At 36.1% G+C, this 21,074-nt stretch overlaps 1 protein-coding gene across 10 annotated transcripts; it reads right to left on the minus strand.

Moving 5' to 3' along the window:
- Positions 1-389: 389 nt before the first annotated feature.
- On the minus strand, positions 390-20,579 carry LOC124410105 (copper-transporting ATPase 1). 10 transcript variants are annotated; one of them, XM_046888260.1, is made up of 15 exons: positions 20,432-20,579; positions 19,069-19,141; positions 18,204-18,255; positions 6,762-7,168; positions 6,231-6,523; positions 5,910-6,131; positions 5,492-5,721; positions 5,206-5,395; positions 4,845-5,078; positions 3,892-4,762; positions 3,198-3,784; positions 2,887-3,090; positions 2,547-2,767; positions 2,209-2,373; positions 390-746 (listed from the first exon to the last, which is right to left on the minus strand). In XM_046888260.1, exons 2-15 carry the CDS (start codon positions 19,133-19,135, stop codon positions 617-619), a joined length of 3,873 nt encoding a protein of 1,290 aa, XP_046744216.1. In that variant the 5' UTR covers positions 19,136-19,141; positions 20,432-20,579; the 3' UTR covers positions 390-616. The 10 variants fall into 10 exon arrangements, 9 of the variants coding, with proteins under 9 accessions (XP_046744216.1, XP_046744215.1, XP_046744214.1 ...); XM_046888259.1 differs by having other exon boundaries at positions 18,204-18,258; XM_046888258.1 differs by lacking the exons at positions 18,204-18,255; positions 19,069-19,141; positions 20,432-20,579 and adding an exon at positions 12,471-12,772 and having other exon boundaries at positions 390-491; positions 612-746.
- Between the last annotated feature and the right edge of the window lie 495 nt (positions 20,580-21,074).

The raw sequence follows: 21,074 nt of genomic DNA on the forward strand, positions 1-21,074 counted from the left end.
TTGCACATTGTGTCACTAAGCTTTTGTTACGGTACATAGGCGTGATTGTGGCCACGCACCTTATTTCAACCAATCATTATGAGTCAGGATATCTATGTTGTTTTAAAATCGTTACTGTTTATCACAAAAAGAAAATCAATTAAGTACTAAGTAAAATGTTTTTGTCAAGTGAACAAAGTTAGCAAAACTGGTCTTACAATATTTTTGTAATTACACTTTAAGTGCGCTCCCCAAGAAATATGGTTCACACAAAAATTCTTATCCATACTTAATTCGCACTGGGTCTCTCATTTCCAGCTATCTATAGGGATTGCATGTATTTCGTCACAATTTGTTTCTAGCTAGTTATAGTCATGAACTTATCCAATTATTCAAGCGTTCAAGTTTTAACATTACTTAGAATGAGTCCGAATGGTAGTAATAACTAGACATACCATGATCACATATAGCTTCTGCTTTTATCAGCTGACGATCAGATCATTGATATAAGGCTATAAAAAGTTGTAAATGTTATTTCTTGCATGAAAAATTGTATATCTGTTCAACTTGAGAATAAATATTGAATAAAATTATGGTCACGTTAGCACGAGCTTTACAGCAACAACATTTACCTCGTTTATAATGGAGTCATTTCTGTAGCATTTTTTCTATCTTTCTTACTCCCAGTAAAACTTATGGCGAGATCAGCATCTTCGTTGTCATCCCCGAGAAGTCTACCTTCTGCATTTTTTGTTCTTCCAAACAACCTGTAGAACAAGATATTAGATTTTTAATGTGAGTATTAATGGTGTTAAATGTATTATTAGTAATAAAATATTTGTAATTCTATATCACATTGTCACTAGTTCATGGTTTGTTATACGTTTATTTATTATCTTCAGAAAACTCCTTATCAGTACGAGTTGAATAAAAACCGTGCATCCAACAATATTATCTAATGGCGTAATTTATTTTAGGGTAAAAATCAGTGTGCAAGGGTTAAAGGTCAACCTTGGGATGATGATTTATTTACAAATGGAGATAAGAGGAAAAAAAAAAAACAAATAAAACAGTGAAAACGTCACACTAAGTCCAATAGAAATAGCGTCATTCATTGCGACACAATTTAGTTGGCTATTAACCACTTTCGGATTTTTTTGTTCTGTTGGAAGTAACGAGTCATTGTGGCTTATGCGACAGGAGACCAGACTAAATCATGATTTGATTCGTAAACGAGTTCTAAATTCTATTTCAAATTCATATCAAATCAAAAATCTTATACAATTCACTTTCGACATAAACATGAAAAGTCACGGCAGATTTTCGGTGATTGAAAACAAAATGAAATCATGAGAAATACCACAAATTATAGAACTAGTGATAAAAACGGACGTGACAAAATTATTTGATCGAATCCTGAATGTACTGTCGGAAAGAAATTCCACGATTTTATGTAAGTGTAAACACAAAACTACAAATCAAACGTATTAACCAAACAGTATTGCAGATGATTTTTATTAACAATAAGAATAAAAATTTTAGTTTACACACGTCTCTTTCGGTCTAATAACCGTATGAAACATATACAAGAGGCTCCAACAACAGCGAAATTCTTGTTATATCAATATTTCAATCATTTAACTGGAACAGTATTAGGTATTCACGACAAACCTATTCTAGAAATTAAACTTACAAAACTCTTAAATATGTAGCTCAATCTCCGAATCAGGAAGCTTTCCCAGCCTACATAATAACTCATATTAATATATGTACATATTTGCAACATTTTCATATACAAAACATTACAAGATAAAAAAAATTAAAATAATAAACAATCGATAAAAAAAAATCCATAGTAGAATCCAAGAGAACTGCTCTTCATGACCTAAAATTTGCTTGAAGACTAGCTATAGATTAACATAATATATAATTGAATAGAATGGTTCACCGTTTCTATGTTTATTATACCTCTAATAAAAAAAAATAATAGTAATCACAAGTCGAAAAGAAATCTAACATCAGTCGATGCTTCAGCTACATAGTGTTACCTAAGTAATTTAATTAAAAATACGTGATGGATGGCAGTGAAATATAGGAACCTATAGTGCATAGCTTCCCAAACTTGAATGCTTTTATTCTTCAAGAAGTAGGTAAGACGTTTGAGGCTATACGTTTTGGTGGTTTGCATTTTCTGGGAAAATCGGAACTGAATGGCTCAATTGAGCATACCTTGATAACGTGGAAGATGATCTCAGTAATGCGGGTATTGTTTCGTCATCTCCACCACGATGTATAGATATTGTGTCCAGGTCCATACTTCTTGCAGCAAAGTAAGCTTGCATTGCCGAAATGTATTCCGGCGTTTCCAATTCTGTTCTCGTTGGCTTACGATATCTGAATAATGATAGGCACAAAGCTATAAGTAACACGTTTGAAAAAAAGTATCCGATTCTCTTGACTTACTGCTGGCTAGCTCAATATTACTTTCGACATATTCCTATTGAGGTGAGCTCGATGACTAATATATGCTGATTCTGGTGTTTGAGATATGTTTTTCAATTACTTACAATTTTAGCATAAGTGAGCTTCCAACAACGGATACCGAACTGAGAGCCATAGCTGCTGAAGCCATCCAAGGTTGGAGAGTAAATCCTAGAGGACTGAACATTCCAGCCGCAATTGGAATGCCCAACAAATTATATATACTAGCAAACAAAAAGTTTAATCGTATTCTGCGAACTGTTTTTCGTGAGAGATCCAGGCAAGCAATAACGTCGAGTAAATCATTCTGTAACATATTTCATTTACTTAAATATCCATTTCCAAGTTGCAGTCAAGCATTACTGTGAAATAAATAATGACTCAATTATCTTTTAAACATGTTCTAGCTAACAAAATAAAACTTACTCTCATCAACACAACATCAGCTGCCTCTACGGCAACATCAGTTCCAGATGCGATCGCAATACCAACATCTGATTGAGCGAGAGCTGGACTATCGTTTACACCATCCCCAACCATTGCTACTCTCAGCCCTTGTTCTTGCAATCGTTGAATTTTTGCCACTTTGTGTGACGGTAATACTTCTGCAAAAACTCTACTGATACCGACCTAAAAAAGTGTTATTCACGGTTCCGTTAGTAAATTTTGGGGTATGATGGTATTGAGTGGAGCATGAACCACATGGCTACCATAATTTGATTATAAAATTTTATTACCTGCCTAGCGATAGATGCGGCAGTTTTTCTGTTATCACCAGTCAACAGAATGACTTCGAGACCCATTTTTTTTAGGGTATAGACTGTTAAATGTGCTTCTGACTTCACAGTATCAGCCACGCTGATCATAGAAACTAAGGTTCCATTTATAGCTGCTAAAACAGCAGTATGACCTAAGTCTTCTTCGTCGGACATTCTCAAGTCAACATCTGTTGGTACATTAATTACATTCCTTTTCATCCATTCTCTATTTCCTATCACAACTTCATACACATCGTTAGAATCAGTTTGATCTCCGTGAGTATCTGGACTCAATAATAATTGTAAATCCAAGTTCTGTCTCTCCTGAACGGATCCAGCTGATAGCACAATATCCACAGGTACACCGTTCAGATTAAATGTCCCAGTAGTTGCGTTTCTGGCTTGGTTTGTATAATTAACAACCTTCTCTGATTTTACGGCGTGTGACATCATGACAGAAAGATGAGACACTTTACACTTCAGACCACATCCAGGGACTGCTTGAAAATTTGAACATTGCCCATTCACTTCCGTTCCAATTGTCTGTTTCACGTACCTTTCAATAGCTGGATCATACAAGTATAGACAATTAGAGAAAAAGACTTGTAAATCAGTAAACATTACGTCACTCTTTAGCTTTCACAAAACTACAAGTTTTGTACATTAAATTTACCTGACGCAATTGGATGTTCACTGTTGACTTCCGCAGTTCCAACTAAAGAGAGGAGTTTCGCGATGGAGCAAACTTTGTCATCAACAAACAGGCCAATTCTAGTTACGACAGGTACACCGTGTGTGACAGTTCCGGTCTTATCAAATACAATGCACTTAACTTTGTGTGCATTTTCAAGTGGCTCTGCTCCTTTGATCAAAATACCATTCAATGCTCCAACTCCAGTGCCAACCATTACGGCAGTTGGGGTGGCCAGTCCCAATGCACAAGGGCACGCAATGGCAAGCACTGATAAGGCGCACCGAAATGCGTACTGGAAAATTAGTTCCTCTCTGTTCCCGCCATTTTTCTTTATGTAGTCATCATCAGGTATTGGCAATTTGCTTCTGTCAACGTAGCCAACAACCGTCCAAGCAATCAAAGTTATTGTTGAGACAGCAATAACGAAAGGTACAAAATATCCGGCTATTTTATCAGCTAATTGTTGGATAGGTGCCTTGCTTGTTTGGGCTTCTTCAACCAAACGGACAATCTGTGCTAAAGTCGTATGCTCTCCAGTGTGAGTGGCCGTAATTATTAGTGGCCCATTTTGATTGATTGACCCTCCAATAACAGAAGATCCAGTCTTTTTTGGCACTGGCATGCTTTCACCAGTTATTAAACTTTCATCGCATGTCGAATGACCTGAGATGACTTTACCGTCAACTGGGACTTTGGCACCTTGAACTACCTTTAGTGTATCCCCACGTTGCACTAAATCAATGCTTATCAAACGCTCTGAAAGTATTTCATTATTGGTTCCTAATGTGACGAGGGTTGCTTCTGTTGCTTTCAAAGATAATAACTTGGACAGGGCTTCAGACGTCTTTCCCTAAAAATTCAAAACTCATTATTTTCTTTCATACTTTTAAACTACTTTTAAACTCAAACATGCGAAATTTTAAAAGTAATACCTTAGCAACATGCTCCAACCATCTTCCTAAACTAATGAACACTAACAACATTGGCGGGGTGTCAAAGAAAGTTTGCGGACTAGTTTGCTGCTGCATTGCTATCGCCGCAGTTAGAACGGCAACTGAGTAAACATACGATATGGTTGTGGTCATTGAGATGAGAACATCCATGTTAGTGGAGCCATGTCTGAGCGCCCTATAGGCTTGGACGTAGAAATGCCAGCCACCAAAAAACTGTAAAAGTGATTGTATTATGCATGGTGGTCAATTATTCAAGATGCTCCCAAAGGTGTAGAAGAAAAATATTATTCTTAGTGTATTAAACAAAGTAATCGAAGATTATGATGTAGTTATGTAGTACCTGGACGGGAGTTGAGAAGACAAATAGAATCAGATTTTCCCATGAAAGACCAGGTATTATGCAACACATATCGTGGTGAGTTTTCTCACCTAAAGACATAACTAACATGAAGTACGTCATTGCTATCATGCATGGCACACCAAATATCAGAGATATCAAAAATGCAACACGCCATTTCTGAATCTCTTCCCTGAAACAGAAAAGTTGATAGATTCATGAATTGCATTAAGATCATTTGTGTGAATAAGGGTGCAGGATATGTGAGAAAACGAATATGAGAACCTACTTGTGGTCCAGATAGCCTCTATTTTCTTTATCTTTATTGCTAAATAAACTAGCAGTGAAACCTAATTTGTTGATACTTTCGACAATGTCTCTAACACCAGTTTGCTCTGGATCATATTTGAATTTTCCACGCTGAGTTGTGAGAGCAACCGCTGCAGAGTTTACACCAGGTAACTTCTTTACAGAAGACTCTATTTTATTCACACATGAGGCACAGGTCATTCCTGCAATCTGAGAAATTTGTGAAATAACAATCGTATCATTCACATGTAATAATAAACCAGGCTTATTTCCTCAATTTATTTAGCAAACGTAAAATCATTAATTGACATTTGAATTTTCGATTTTCCATTTGATATTTTCTTATTAAACAAAGTACCCTGATTCACTAGGATTGTACCTAAATATGAGTTTTGTACCTTCAGCTCAACTTCTCCTTCTCCAGAACCAGGTTCATTGATCAAAGATGTTGGAAAGCCAAGATCCGAGATACTGGAAGCAATATCAGCTGGTGCTATTTTCTCTGGATCATATTTGACCTCAGCTTTTGCAGCTAATAGGGCGACTAAGATACTGTCTACCCCATATAATTTTTTACAATGTTTTTCAATAGCAGCAACACAAGACGCGCACGTCATTCCCTGTCACATGGAAGTAAATAATTACTCGATTAGATGTTTTCGGTAATCAGGTGAATTTTAAAGAAGCTAAATGAATAAAAATGAGACTCATGTAAGTACCTTGATGTGCAAAAAACATTTGGATAAGTGTACAGCGTCAATTACAATGTCACCTCCGCCGTTCAATTGCACAATTACATCTCCGTTTTTCAAGTTATTATTAGTTCCAGTGTCCGCATGAGGTTTCTTCAACCGTCCATTAACTTCCTTAACGAATGCATCAAACCCCATCTCTTCAATATAAGTTGCTATTTGATCAGCAGTTATATCACCACTGCTGAAGGATACTTTTGCCTCTTTCGCGTCTAGGCTGACATCGATTTCTTTCACTCCTACCTTTTCTGAGATTACACCTACATACAGACAGTTGAATTTATGGCTAAATTAAGTGAACAATCATTAAAAATGTATAGTAGTTACAAGACATTTTCATATGAATATAGTGCGGAGCAGTTTTAGAATATTTAGAACTATGGATAGATTTGAGGAGGGGCCAGATCAGTTGCTTGAAAGCTCAATCTTTGTTTGTTTCTTATTTTATTCTTATCTCACTAAGAACAATACATTGGAGAGTTTTCAGATGAAACTTACTTGTTATACTTTTAACGCAAGACCCACAAGTCATCCCGTCAATGTGTATACTGCACGTACTTATTGCAGGTTTTAAAACATCATCACTTGCAGTATCGTTTGTTAGTAAAGGTAGAGATGCGCCAAAGCCCATATCTTCAATTGCGTCTGCTAATTCTTGTGCCGAAGTTTTAAGATTTTTGTATTCAATATAACCGGCCTTCTCTTCTAGGACTACTCTAATATTTACAACGTCATTTCGGGCACCAATAGTTCCTTCAATATTTCTAACACAACTCTGACAGCTCATCCCTTCAATAATAATTTTGATTTTAGACGTGCTCGGTGTACAGTTATTAGCATCTGGTATCCGAGGGACCCGCACCATTTGCGTTGTGTTTTCAAAATCAGCATCATCTTCCACATCCCTGCAAACAAATGTAACAAGAAAATTTTTAATATTCCTCTCACTCTCATAAACTTTTCACTGGTTTTTCTATTATATAAAAGAAAATTGTAGATGAGTCATTATTCACATACGAAAAAGTGCAAAAGATCAGTTTTCGAAACGTGATCATGAGATATTTTTACTTTTTTGTACCTCATATTTTACGGTAGGGAATTTCCTGACAATCATTGAGACGTCACAGCCAATTATTGCATATATTAAGTTCATTGTGATAGAAACTTATATAAATTGGACGACCCATAGCAAAATGGTAAAAATATGATGCAAAAGAGATAAACTTCATAGAATCAAAAATTAATAACACGATGGGCTTTTACCACGTACGCTTTCGCATTTGGCTTATTGATTGATACAGTTATCCCTCATTGAACTAAACGCGAACAACTTTTAGCTCTTTTGTAAATAGTGAACGATTGCGAGCAACTGTCTTACGCTTACCACACAATATCTGAGATACCATAAGCTGAGGTCAATAATGGATTTTTATCATCACTCATGGTTAATGCAGTCAACTCTGTGTACTAATTTAGCAAAGACGTCCAACGCACTGATAAGTTGATCAAGATGGAACTTCAAGTAGTTTAAAAATATGAAATTAAATTAAATGTCTTGTTTGATATTTTTCTTTTCTCTAACATAAATTTGCTGCACTTATGGTGCGATTGATAAGTCACCTTTCATTATCTGTATTGTATTTGTATATGTTAGCTCATTGTGTCTACACAAGTATCACAAGTTCTGTTTTTTAGCAAATGATATACAGTCTGAGCTTATCTAATTGTAGAATGAAAATTATGTCGACTCCAGTCATCATCAACAGAAATCAATAGAATAGCCACGAAGCGATTATGCACTGTGTTTGAAACTGATACGAAAGTTGTACGATAATCATCTCATGCATAAACTGTAAAACAAAGGCTGTGGAATATCTGTGATCCTGTCAAGTTACACCTACTAGCCAATATTATTAGATTCTTTCAACAATATTTAAGAAAGAAATGATGACGTGAATAATTACTATTACGTTGCAGGAAATTGTATTCAATATTTGTTAGAGGAACTTAAGAGTTTATTGAACAATGATAAAAGCAACAGTATCTATAAGCGCAAACAGTATTTGATGATTTTTAGTTCACGTCGTGAGCCACTACAACTCATCGTTAGTTCATAAAGTATTCATGACTCCTTCTCCTTCCCTACTACTGAGGTATAAATTGCACACGGCACTGATATCTTACAAGATAAGTGTAGATGTGATGAAATGTAGTACAGATGAAAAAAAAAGTATGAAAAAAGTAAAATTGCTTCCGCAGAGTGTTGCCAGAGTCTTGAGATTTGTGTATCATAAAACGAGGCAAAGCACAACGAGATAAGCTACTTTTTTACAACAAACATTATCAGCTTCAACCGCTGCAGGGTCAAAGATTATAAGTCTTGAAACTATTGGTTGATTCATTCCTATAGCTTTAACATTCCTTTTTCACTTGAAAAATGTCAAATCCTGATTGAAATTCACTCAAAGTATTTGTTTGTTCCTTTGCTTCGTTTCCAATTTTCTTCACACCTTTATCTCTTTCACTGCCACGAGCTCATGCAGGATACATTAATTGCAGGCATATGGGTGCAATGAACACACTTCAATTTTAACAAGAAAAATTCTCCAAAAGTTTAACGGATAGTAATGAATTCGAAAGAAAGTTTTTTTGCACGTAATTTCTTTGAATTTTTTATTTACATCGGTGAATTAAAAATGCGTTTTCTATGAAAATATTAATTTTTCATATTACATTGATTGAGAAAAGTGTTCAGCAGTTGAAGAAACTCTGTTTATCTCAACTAGAAAGTATACACATATGTAAATTAAAATGGATCGTTTCGCTAGAAGTACGGCAATTTTTGTTTTTAGTCATTATTGCTCTGGCAATTTGATCATAAAATTCCAGGTTTTTCAAGTGATTGCAACTCATTATTAGACAACTTGTGATTCAGTGAAAATAAATTCCACGATTAATAACTATGAAACGATTTCTGTATTTCAAATAGTGCACAACAATAGAACGACGTCATTAATATGTCACGGAATTTTGATAAATTGGCTCGATAAAATTATTCTGTTTTGAATTACCTATTGGATTAAGAAATAAACGGTGCGATAAAGATTGTTGTGGTAGCATGATATTGATTGTGTTACATAAATTAGTTTAGTGATTTCACAGTAATATTTTTGTACGTACGTGACGCGAATTAAATAAAAAAAATTACAACAAGATTAAGTTTGAAAAAGGCTAGGGAATTCCAGTGGTTCCCAACGTTTTTTGTACGTGAATTTGTCTTTGCCGATGTTATAGACATGGGTAAAGTAAAGAATATATAGAAATAAACAAATGCAAGTCGGCGTTTAATTATTTAAACAAGAGTTATCATAACTTAAATAAGTGATGACGGACAAGGTGAAGGTGAAAAAAATATGTTTTGTACCTGACTGCATTTGAAATAATCAAGAAATGCCAATGAAACGTTTTATTTACTATCTCAAGATGCGAGCGCACCAAACAAATGGACAGAAGCTGCTAGACGTCCAGGTGTAAAAACAGTTATCAATAAAAATTCCACGAGTATTTCTCGTTGCTAAATTAATTTCTGTTTTCCAATTTCATCAAATTTTTTCACTTCTTATACGAAATCTTTATAACAAGTACAGCAAATCAAGCAAGGCAAGATTAGAGAACTCAATCATGAGTTTCGTTAAAACTGCTATGCAACAATAATTTCTCCTCTCACTTGAACAGCTATCAATATTCTCAATACTATCTTCGCGTCGATGTTACTATTGTTATTATTATTATTATTTTTGTTTTTGTTTTTGGTTGCATACAAAAATAAGTTTTATGTATGCAGTTGTATGGAGAAGAAACCTGGACACTTGAGACGTTACACAAAGTTGTCGGTTATTACTTGTTGTTACATCTGGCAATACTCTGTCAAGAAGGTATATCTGTTATTCATAACTAGGCCAACGCACTCTTACACATGAGAGCCAAAGCGACGGCGATTTGAAGTTTCGGACAAACGTCTACTTGTACTTTGCCTGAGCTCAGTTAATCTATTTAGACGCAAGTGGAAATGCAAAGTTGAGCGTGTCTGTTAGATGGATTATTGTGCAAGACTTTAAGCCTTGGAGTGTTAAAAAATGAATAACTTGTGCAATTTTGAGAGCCCAAACCTACTTCGTCCAATCCGTCGCAGTTGCAAAAACAAGTTGATCATCTACAATGTATTTTGCATCAACATCGCTTCGGTTTCTTGGTGTATCAATTGTAAGTTAGATCGACTTTTTACCACCCGTTGTGTACAGTTTACAAATTTAAAACGATATTGCATGTATAAAATCCGCTAAGCGAAGGTATTCCTAGGGTAATTATTTCACGAGAAAAAAAACAGTAGTACTTTAGTAAAAGAGAACATTTATTAGTAAGTATAACGTGCTTTTTCAAGTAGTAACAACAATGAAATAAGACCGTGTGTGCAGTAATGGATTATCCAGTGGCATTGAGTGCACACATATAGTACGAAACGCGCGTAACAGTATAATAACTAACAAAAATATTTGGAATTCTCAAAGCTGCAGGTATTAACATGTGTTCAAATACCGAAGTATTGTTTGAAACGAGTGTAGACAAGTATACAATTAAAATGCTTGCGATAAACAATACTTTTCACGCACAAGTAGCTGTCATCGGGTTGTGTAATCTGAATTGACAGTAATATATCGGGCATTCCGTGTCAATTCGACCAGTTCCTTGTCCTCACTTTTTTGTTTGTAATGAAACTTTTTTTTGGGTACAGCAGGACCTTCAAGAAATTATAAAAAGCGCTGTAATTCTAAGATCTTGAAAAAATATCAAAAATGCTACATTCCATTCTAGTCGTTTTAGCTAGTGACCCATGACGGCGAAGATCTCTTCTTAAGTATTCAGGCACCAAGAACATTTTTTACTAATCGAATTATGTGAAGTTACTAGTTTTTTGACTTTTTAAAACAGTTGAAAAGTCGATGAACTTGTTGTTGACATAGAATGTCCCGTATATTTTCTCATTTGATCTGATTAGGAATACACGGAGTTTGTCTACCACTACTATTCGCTGATAGATCATATAAGATGTCCTTAAATTTCTTTCACCTTTTCTGTCACTGTCATAAATGAAATTTATTGTTTATAGAGTAAATAGCGTACATATTTATGTACTATACAGGGCTGCATGACTAGGTACTGATTATGGATGATCAAAATTAAAATTCCGAATCTCCGATCACGACGATAGCACAATGTTAATCTAAATACTCTAAAACCCGATCAGTAGAAAGGATTAAGTGAAATATGATACATTTAAATAATATGATACGTCTGTGCAGCGAGCGAAGTCCTATTTTTTTTACGGCTATCGTAACGTGCTGTCACGTCGCATTAGAAAGTTATGCGGAACTTAAGTCGGTGGACTTGTTCGCAATAGAAGAAAAGAAAAACAGAAAAAAAAACATGATCGGTACCTTATCCAAGGCTTCTCAATAATTTTAACCATTCCATGATACGTATTTCTCGCGAGATAATGAGTTTATCGAAAACGTGACTTTCGAATAGACACCTCGTGCGATGCGTTAATGCGTAGGTATAAATTTGCGGATAGCATATAGATTAGCGCGTCAAAGTGAAGCCGTAAATTATTCCTCGGTCACCATTCGTGCGCAATAATCATATTTAAGTTATTAACGTTACGGTAAAGATAAATGTAGAGAAAAACTCGGTTTTTCACGATTTGAAAACTGTTTGAAATTCAGTAAATCGTAACAAAACAAAACATACTCATATTCTGCTATCTGAGTTCCTTAAAAATCATTCTCAAAATAAGAATATAGTCACGTTTTCTCAAAGTTTCTTTACGATAACGTTACTAACTTCAACCTCGTGCCCAATAAAAAATATTGCCAGTCGATGGATAGAAATCGATTTTCAAATCACGCATAACATGTTGGTGAAAAAAAGGGAAAATTTGTCCTCTCCTCGCTTTCTTCACACCGACAGTAATATCCATAATTCAATATTTTTACATACAAGATGCAAGTCGGTACAATCGCTTCAGTAAACACGGTATGCCTTCGCTATAATTACGCATAGTGCATAATAAACGGGAAGTTAGCATTGTAACAATGCACTTGCAACACGTGTACTTTTATATCTATACAACACGATGTAAATACTGACCCAAGGAGTCTCATATTTTCGCAATCTCGCTGATATTCGCAGGTTTTATTGTCGGCTTTGCTGGATGTCTTGGTTGACGCGATATCCGTTAAGTTCTGGTAAACCAGTTTAGCGCCATGCACCAGAGGCCCAGTAAACTTCGTCATTTCGACACGCTTTCACGGAACTTGTTGTTTCACTTTGTCAAAGTCTCGATTGATTTCATTCTGCAGTAGAAGATCGGAATAGTTGGCAACAACTATTTCCCAACCGCATATGGATTGATTTTTCTAACCGAATAAAATTTCACCGGAATATTTTCACAGTACGCTTAAAGAACAATGCAGGATCCATTATATTCCAAGAAAACAATCACAACTCTATTGTTGATCAATTGTTTAGGTCAGGAGAGATGAACGCAGGTTTGTTCGATCGAGAACTTGTCAAGCATTTAATTCGACGCATTGTGTTTTAGCATAACTACATCTCGCTTAGCTAAAAACAACCATTTTACACCACACGCACAAATTTGAGTAATTTATTACAGCTAGTTCAAGGTGAGATGAACCGAGGATAGAAAGCAAAGAGTCTTGGTCAATTCGAGATCAAGACTATGCCTGGAATGAAATTATGGTTTAAGGAACGGCCGGTTGACGGTGGTTAATAGCATGGGAAAGGGAAAAATAAAAATACCTTGAAAGAGCTAGAGTAGGAGAAAGAAAGAGAGAGGATAAAGATAGTGGGGATAATGGTGGATATCTGCCAGCAGGATAGTGTGATTTGGCGTTGGTAGACGGAGAGGAAATTAGAGCGACGACGACTCTGCGAGTATGCATAAGATTTCCTTTGTTGCTTATCGCGTTGCAAAACACTTGCAGTAATTGTTTCTAATCAATGATTTGGTTTATTAAACGCAGCGATAACGTACCTCTGACTTCTTTACAACGCAGCTCTTATGATTCATTGGAAATTTTTTATTTCGTCTCGAGGATTTACTTTTACACACATGTTTACGTGTAACACGTATTCTCAGAGGAAAAGTGGTTATTTCGTCAATCACTCGATTGCTTTGGCCTGCGTGATGAGGTTCTCTCAGCTTACCTGAAAACACCGATACAACTCGCCGTCTGTAGTTTTTTTTTTCTTTCTTTCTTTTTTTTCCTTGTCAACTGTCGGATCGAAAAACCACAAAGTCTTTACACATTCGCTTCTATTAGCATGAATTAAACTACGTATTTACCGCAAACCGATGAGTTTCATTACTGTGATATTCTAAATGCATATAACAACGTCTCTCTAGCTGCAGATGGTCTAGAGCTAAGAGTAAAATAAATTTGTGTTGTTGTATTATGCATACCTAATGTATAAACGAGACTGAAGCTAGCAGTGAGAATTAGCAGGAATCGTTCTAATGTTCATTCGAATAAGGTAGTGAAGTCCGAAAATAAAAAATTTCGTGAAATACCTTAAATCCTCAATGCTTTTATATTTGTTTGTTTAACTTGAGCTGCCATCTTCAGCTTTATATGTATAAGATACTTACGATAATCAAAGATGCTTACGATAACGTCTGGCAAGATTATTCGTCTACATATGAAAGAGTACCGTCGTATCGCTGCATCAAATTTCTTTTTCTAACAACGGCAATTAGGAGGGTGATAAGATCGAACAATTATCAAATCGACTTTGCCAATTAAGTGTGAATACACGTACAATACACATTTCACACAATTAAATGACTTGTTTGCCGCTTATATTGCCACCTGTGGCAATGACACGAATAATTAACTCAACCTTTACTTAATTTTTTCCATTGACATCGTGTTCTTTTGAAAAAATATCAATGGAAACGCTCCATTTTGTGCGTTATATTTACTCCACGTGTCTGAACAACCGTAGCGTTGCTCTAAATCGCGAGGAAAATTAAAGGGGGACAGACGTATGTAGGTACGTGTCCCAGATTCTAATAGGTGTTAGTAGTCATGGTTTGTGAAATTAACTGCACCTTATAGTGCAGCGAGTATATCGTGGAATGTATACCGATTCGACTTCGTTATAGCAGCAGGTGAAGGAAGATGAAATATGTGCTCATGCAGACAAATATTTGATTCGTTGATCTTCAGTTTCGTCAAACCGGTTTTAAAATCATAATTTTAAACCTGTTATACGTCATCGGTATTTCAATAAATACAAAACGGTTCAAACACATTATACATACAAAAAAATATATATATTATAGGCGAATGGTTTTGTAAATAAAACAAATTTACGTCTTGTATTATTCTGAGTATAATAGATAAAGCATGATTTTGTGTGCTTTTCGAAAAACTGAAAAATCTGTTTTTACTTCTATATGTTTAAACTATATATCTACTGCAGTGTTACATGGTTGTATTTCTTATACGCAAACATATAGGATATGTCTCAAATAAATTCTACAGGACAAAAATTTATTTCGATGGAAAACTCGTGCGATTAAAATATCGGCTGCATTTCGAGACTAAAATGATTCTCGCGATCATTGTAAAATATGGTTGTATGGAAACCTGATGGTTATCTTTCAATTTACAAAGATTTACGCCGCGGAGAAACCAGCAACTGCTTAGCGATTTACAGTATTACGCAAGAGCAATTAATCAGGAATTCTGCTTAGTAGTTGTAGCCGACATTATCGTACAATCTCCTTAAAATACAGTTTAATACGTATTTTATAATTATCGCGAGCATTTCTTCTACACATAGTATACGCGTGTGCATCGTTTTTTCCCTCATTGTCAGAAACAGCTGTTTAAGCAATAAAGAAGAAACAGATATATGTAAACCCAGACACAGTGGTATGTTTTTACATAGTATAACGTATACGGAGATTATTTACGTCAAAACACTGCATAATAAAAGCGTAATAAAATTTTTTAACAATTATCGCCGGAGACTTTTGCCCAAATTACAGTCCTTGAAAAGTATGATGTCTGTAATAACTGAATGCATTTTTCAGGATATATTCCAGTGTAGGCATATAACTGGTTCTTGTTATTAAAACCCTCATTAAATTAACTCAGACATATGCAAATATTATGCAATTTTACGACAACGATATTGGATTGTTTCCAGCGAGTGACTCGCAGGCCGGAAGCAAAGCTCGGAGAATCGGAAGCCTCAACTTTTTTTTCAACGTACAAGCGCCATTGTGATATCAGGACAAAACAAAAACATCCTTTCATTCATGCGAATGAAAGTTTATCGGAGTAACGACTCATTGACTGGTAGTAAGAAAGACAATTGCCCATAAGGGTATTTTATTTCACTTATTTCATCATATAATACCTACGTATGTTGTATATATTTATGTTATTTCATTTTTTTTTTCTCTTGTAAATTTACTTACCACAGACTGTCGTCTTTCAGCTGGTGATACCGAAAACCATGCGCAATGCTCTTCATTTTAGATTAGTTATAAAATAATACTAATTTACTTAGAGGAGGATTAGATATTAGAAACGCGCACAGCTAGTCAGTCACTCACTGTTGTTCAATTCACATACAGCCACGGTCATAGTTTAGCTTTTTTGTTTCACACGGCCCATATGTTTAAACTATGATTATACAGTGTATATATCGCGTTCGTCATTTACGATTAAAGGTACATAAATACGTTTAAACACGACCGAGAAAATCGTTAAGTCGCGTTGAAAATTAACACCTGAAACAACACTTGAATATTACGTTTGTAAAATAAAAAAGCTTGCTTATTTTCCCAAAAGGCGATGTGGACGATAATTCGACGATGGGTTCTCTCACTGTCGCACGAATCGAAAGAAAGATCACATTAGAAAAAGATTAAAAACAGATTCTTCCTATTATTATGTTTTTTCCTTTTCAACATTAACCGATATTTATAATTTTCGAATTTCCATTGCGGTTAGCTGATATAGATGCGTTCGGTATAATACCCATTCGGTGACTGATAAGGCAGATCCGACGACTGTCGCGGTTGTCCACACAGTACTCGAGGTGTATCCACACCTTGTCGGCGCGACTTATCTGTTGTTACTACCGGCGAAGAATAAACCGAATGTTGCACCAGGAAGAGTGAGGGAGCACTGAGCGCGGTGTTTGCGTCGTGAAATTATCGCTAATCCGCAGATGTTTTCCACACTCCGATTGACCGTCTAATCCGACAATAAGTGATAACTGAAGCTATTGAAATGCGAATTCCAAATTAGTGGGATGTTGGAAGAGAAAAGTGATGAAAATTCAAATTACTTCACCGTGAGAAAGGTTGGACGAGAATTTAAGTGCATGGGAGGTACTTCGGAACCGTCAAAAATAGATAACGATTAAACGCTCAATCTCCGATAGAGCCGAGTGCAATCGTCACAACAATTCCAACTCTGGTATTTTACGAGACGTTTCACGCCTGCAAGTCGGAGTCGTGTGCAATGTCAATATAAGAAAACACGCCGGACTGTGAGAACGGATTGTAATCTATGACATGAAATCTTACACGTGCGGACCGATAGTTACGTTACCCGATGTGCTCGACGTAGGCGTCGATCGAATGGGAATCGCATGGTGAAATATTGAGGATAATTTTAAGGAGGCTTCTGTTTCCGGCCAAAACTAAATTGGGAAGAAGCTACAGGTTTCACTGTGTTTGCGTACCACGTGCGCCCGGAAGTTTATGATTTTAACTCCACACTCATATAAGTGAGTAAGTAAGAAATTACAAAATGTACGTACGTACGTCCAAGTGTCGCGGTTGAAATAATCGTTGCCAAAAAAAATCGGCATGCCATGCATTTAGCGAAATTGAGTAGCACGAACGGATGCACTACCTAAAAAAAAATGTCTTCTCAACTTTAGAAGAGGCAGTTATACAAGCGAGTTGAAGAAACCGCTCTCAATCGCTTACAATAGCGTTCACAGATCCTGATGTTGATTCACGTGGAAAGTTAATTTACGCAGACAGTTTTTCCCTCGATCTTAGACCGTATTCGAAAAAAAACGCGCTATCTGAATTTTCATTACGGTAAAGGTTCGACACGATATTTTAATATTTATCAAGCACTTCGTTAGTTGGCGGGGCGATACGTCGACGGTGAAACGAAAGATTTGAACGAACATTATTTTACTAGTAGTTTTCATAATTTTTTCACGAACGTTCTCACGTAACGACTAGCGAATAATATCTAGACGATATGTGACGTCTTGTAACGCGTTAGAAAGCACGTAGATCCCGCAGACACCGTATATTGTACACCGTATCACTGTAAACACAGCTGTATGAACGCGATCGAAAAGTTATGAAAATATGGGTGTTTGTTATAAATGCGTATGAACTGTTACCACTTGTTGATTACCTTGATTACCAACCGGAGGTAATCGACACTTCTTTGTTTTATATCAACTTTCAATATTAAGATCTCGTTAACTGTTTCCGGTAAGGATATTAACAGCCTCGATCTTAACGGTGAATGGATCAGAACTGGATTGCTCACGATACTTCGAATAACGTCGAACCATACCGCGAGTAGTTTTTAGGAGATTTTTTTTCACACGTAACTCGTGGGCATTAGAGAAAGGGAAATCTCGGTCCATGGTCAGGGATTGTTCCGTTGGTCGGGACCTAATTTTCTATCAGGTATTGAAACGTTATACTAATCCAGTTCACGTTTTCACGTTATATAAAGTCGGGTCGGTTAATTCTCAATTAGGAAGTAAATTTTGATTGAGTGAAAAGTTATAATAACTTACCCAGTCCTCGATACGTTGGTTTTCATTTGTTGGACCTGAGGTTGACTGGTTTCTTCTGAAACAGACGAGATCCAGGGATGATGCATGTATCCGGACTGCTACTGAGTGATTAACGATTGCAATGAGCGCGATACGAATCAGCACGAGAGTTAACAAAGGCTTCTCTCTCGTGGTGGTATTCTGATAGAAGATTAGCGACATCAACCACCTCACAAATATGAACTACTTTCGGGAAAAAAAAGAGAAAATGAGTAGGAGAAGATTACCGATAAACCAACGCGTTACGCTGCCCGATAAGGTATAACCATTGATTCTATTGTACGGAAGGTTGCGTTGAACGGGATACTTTGTTAGATCCTCTGTTTTCCGACGACGTTAATCATGACGCAGTTTGTCGAGAATGGTAACGCCGGATGAGTAATTCCCGCAACTCATATGCGACTTGTTTAATTGCTGGGAAAAATAGATTTGTACCAAATTTCAACGTCCATCGCAATTTTTTTAATTCTACTTCAATTTCATTTGCAGGATAACAGGTGAATATACATTCGATACTCAATCTCGTATAGCACAGCCAAAAAAAAAAACTTGTTTTTAGAGAAAGCCTGCTTGTCGCGAGTTATGTGAATTAAACTTTTGTTGGTAAAAAATACTTGGGTGTCTTTATTACAATGTGTACCGAACTTCAAGGAGCATTTCGAAAATCTCCTGATGGATCAAAGTACGCGGTTAGAACCGAAATTTCGATGGCGGATCTTGTAGTTACACCTACCTTTCAGTACGGTAGGTAAATCGAATAATAAAACGTTGCATATTGAGACGGATAATATTAATACAGATCTGACTTGATTTCACAATCACATACCTAGCTCATGATCGTTCTTGGCAACTGATGTTTTTTCTTCTCTACTGCCATTGATTTGCCACTCCATCTTCGCCTGAAATGAAGCACTGTGTAAATATGCGCATTCAACCTGCAACAACGTTTATTGAAGAAGGGAACTATATTCTATGTGGATACAAATATTTCATCGAGGGGAATGATCGGGTGCATCAGCTCTAGCGTTGTTATCAGCAATGAGATACTGTTCTAATTGAAGAGAACACAAACAAAAATGAGAAATCAATATTTTAATTACAATTATTATGATTTATACTGACGCGGGTTTTAAAACATTGGATTTTTGCGAAAACGTCATAATTCGAGTTACATGGATAGTAATCGTCTAATAAAGTTTTCATCAGAATATCTGGAATTATACACTTTTTGTTAATCGGACGAGTGAAGCGTGCAGTTAAATTTCCGATTAAATTACACTCAAGTGCAGATTTATCATAAATGTGAAGTGCCGATTCATGAAATCCGTTAAAAAAAACATCAAGAGGCTATGAAAGTGGTATTGAATATGCGGCCGTTTAAAAATTAGCGCCAAATTAGCCGCGCAATCGGTCGCATTGACGTCATATAGCTGCAGCCAATCGAGACGGTTTTTAGGAATGCATATAACGATAACGTTAGTTGTTCGAGAAAGAATGATAACGCTTCTAAACGGCATTTTGGAACTTTCTGTTGATCTTTAAACGATTGATAATTATCCGACCGTGGTAAGATAGCGTTTAAAGTAAGAAATTGCAATCAACTTATAAAAATACAATGTAATCAATATGGTAGCGATAGCGTCCCGATCCATTGTCTGAAGCTTAGTCAGGTAATAAGTCGACGTCTCTTATCTCAGTTATACAATAACTGAGATTTGAAAAATGCTATAAGCAATTTAATATATCCCGGCACAGAGCATAAACGCAAGTGCAACGCGATTATAGCTTCTAAAAAATAAAATTGTCCCGACATGCGGAAGCAATGACCGTGTTATAGTGGAAAACAATCAAAACATCACGATTAGCTCAGTTTGCCCAAACATAATTCGAGTATAACCTTAAATCGTTGCGAATGATCCCCGACGTTATTTATCACGCAAAATCTGTCCACCAACGAAACTCAGAAGGAAGACGAGTCTAACCTCCGCCTCATGGTGTTATTATTCGCACATAAATCTACATATTATGAATAAAAGTAAATCATATCTTGCAGGAAAACTGAAGGGTTACGCAGGCTGTCAGAAGGCTACATGAACCGTGATGCGTGGGACGGGTTAAAGGAAACACCTTCGCGTTGAAACTGGAGTTTTGATAAAAAGCAGCTCTGCCAGTAAAACTGTGATACTTACTTCTAATTAAATAACCTCGTGCATTTCCTCCGCAATGATATGAATAACCGTCATAAATAGCTATTGCTGTGTTCAAAGTAAGCACAAAACACACATTCACGAGACAGCTGATTCGCACTGATCGATTAACTGTTTCGACTTCAAATCGACTGGCCAGTCTCGATTCGAAAATAAATATACAGTGTTACCAGGTTAGGCGATTATCTCTAGATCTAGTAGTATTTTACATTGGTCAGGGGAGGAACCGGGGTAAAAAAGTTTATATGATGAAAGCAGATGAAAGGAATACTGTGGGATTATTCTCATAATCTTACTGATGTTCGTCATTGGATGCCCGTTATTTTAGGGTTTATATGGACACTATTTTCGTTATCTTGAGTTTTGTATATTTAGGCTATCTTGCTCACTCGCCTGTTTTCGTTATTTTGAGTTTGGTATTTGCACTTATACTTTCCATTATATTTCCGTACGATACTTTTATTGTAGCGCTGCAATATCTCAAATCAAGTATAGAGATCGATCAGTGTGTTGGATGTTAGATATATCGAAACAGTGTGTGGTAAACAGCCACGAAGGAAAGATAAATACAAATAGTTATTGCTTGCACGACAACCTGAACGTGTATGGTGTAAATCAGCTCGGT

Source organism: Diprion similis, chromosome 8 (assembly GCF_021155765.1).
Source record: "Diprion similis isolate iyDipSimi1 chromosome 8, iyDipSimi1.1, whole genome shotgun sequence".
NCBI lineage: Eukaryota > Metazoa > Arthropoda > Insecta > Hymenoptera > Diprionidae > Diprion > Diprion similis.

What these genes read in the sequence shown, in the direction of transcription:
- LOC124410105 (XM_046888258.1), bottom strand. Translation starts at nt 12,616, where the DNA reads ATGACGAAGTTTACTGGGCCTCTGGTGCATGGCGCTAAACTGGTTTAC. An exon ending in CCGCATCTATCGCTAGGCAG is followed by an intron (nt 3,091 to 3,197) that starts GTAATAAAATTT and finishes ACACTTTTTTAG; the next exon opens with GTCGGTATCAGTAGAGTTTT. An exon ending in AGCTCACTTATGCTAAAATT is followed by an intron (nt 2,374 to 2,546) that starts GTAAGTAATTGA and finishes ATCATTATTCAG; the next exon opens with ATATCGTAAGCCAACGAGAA.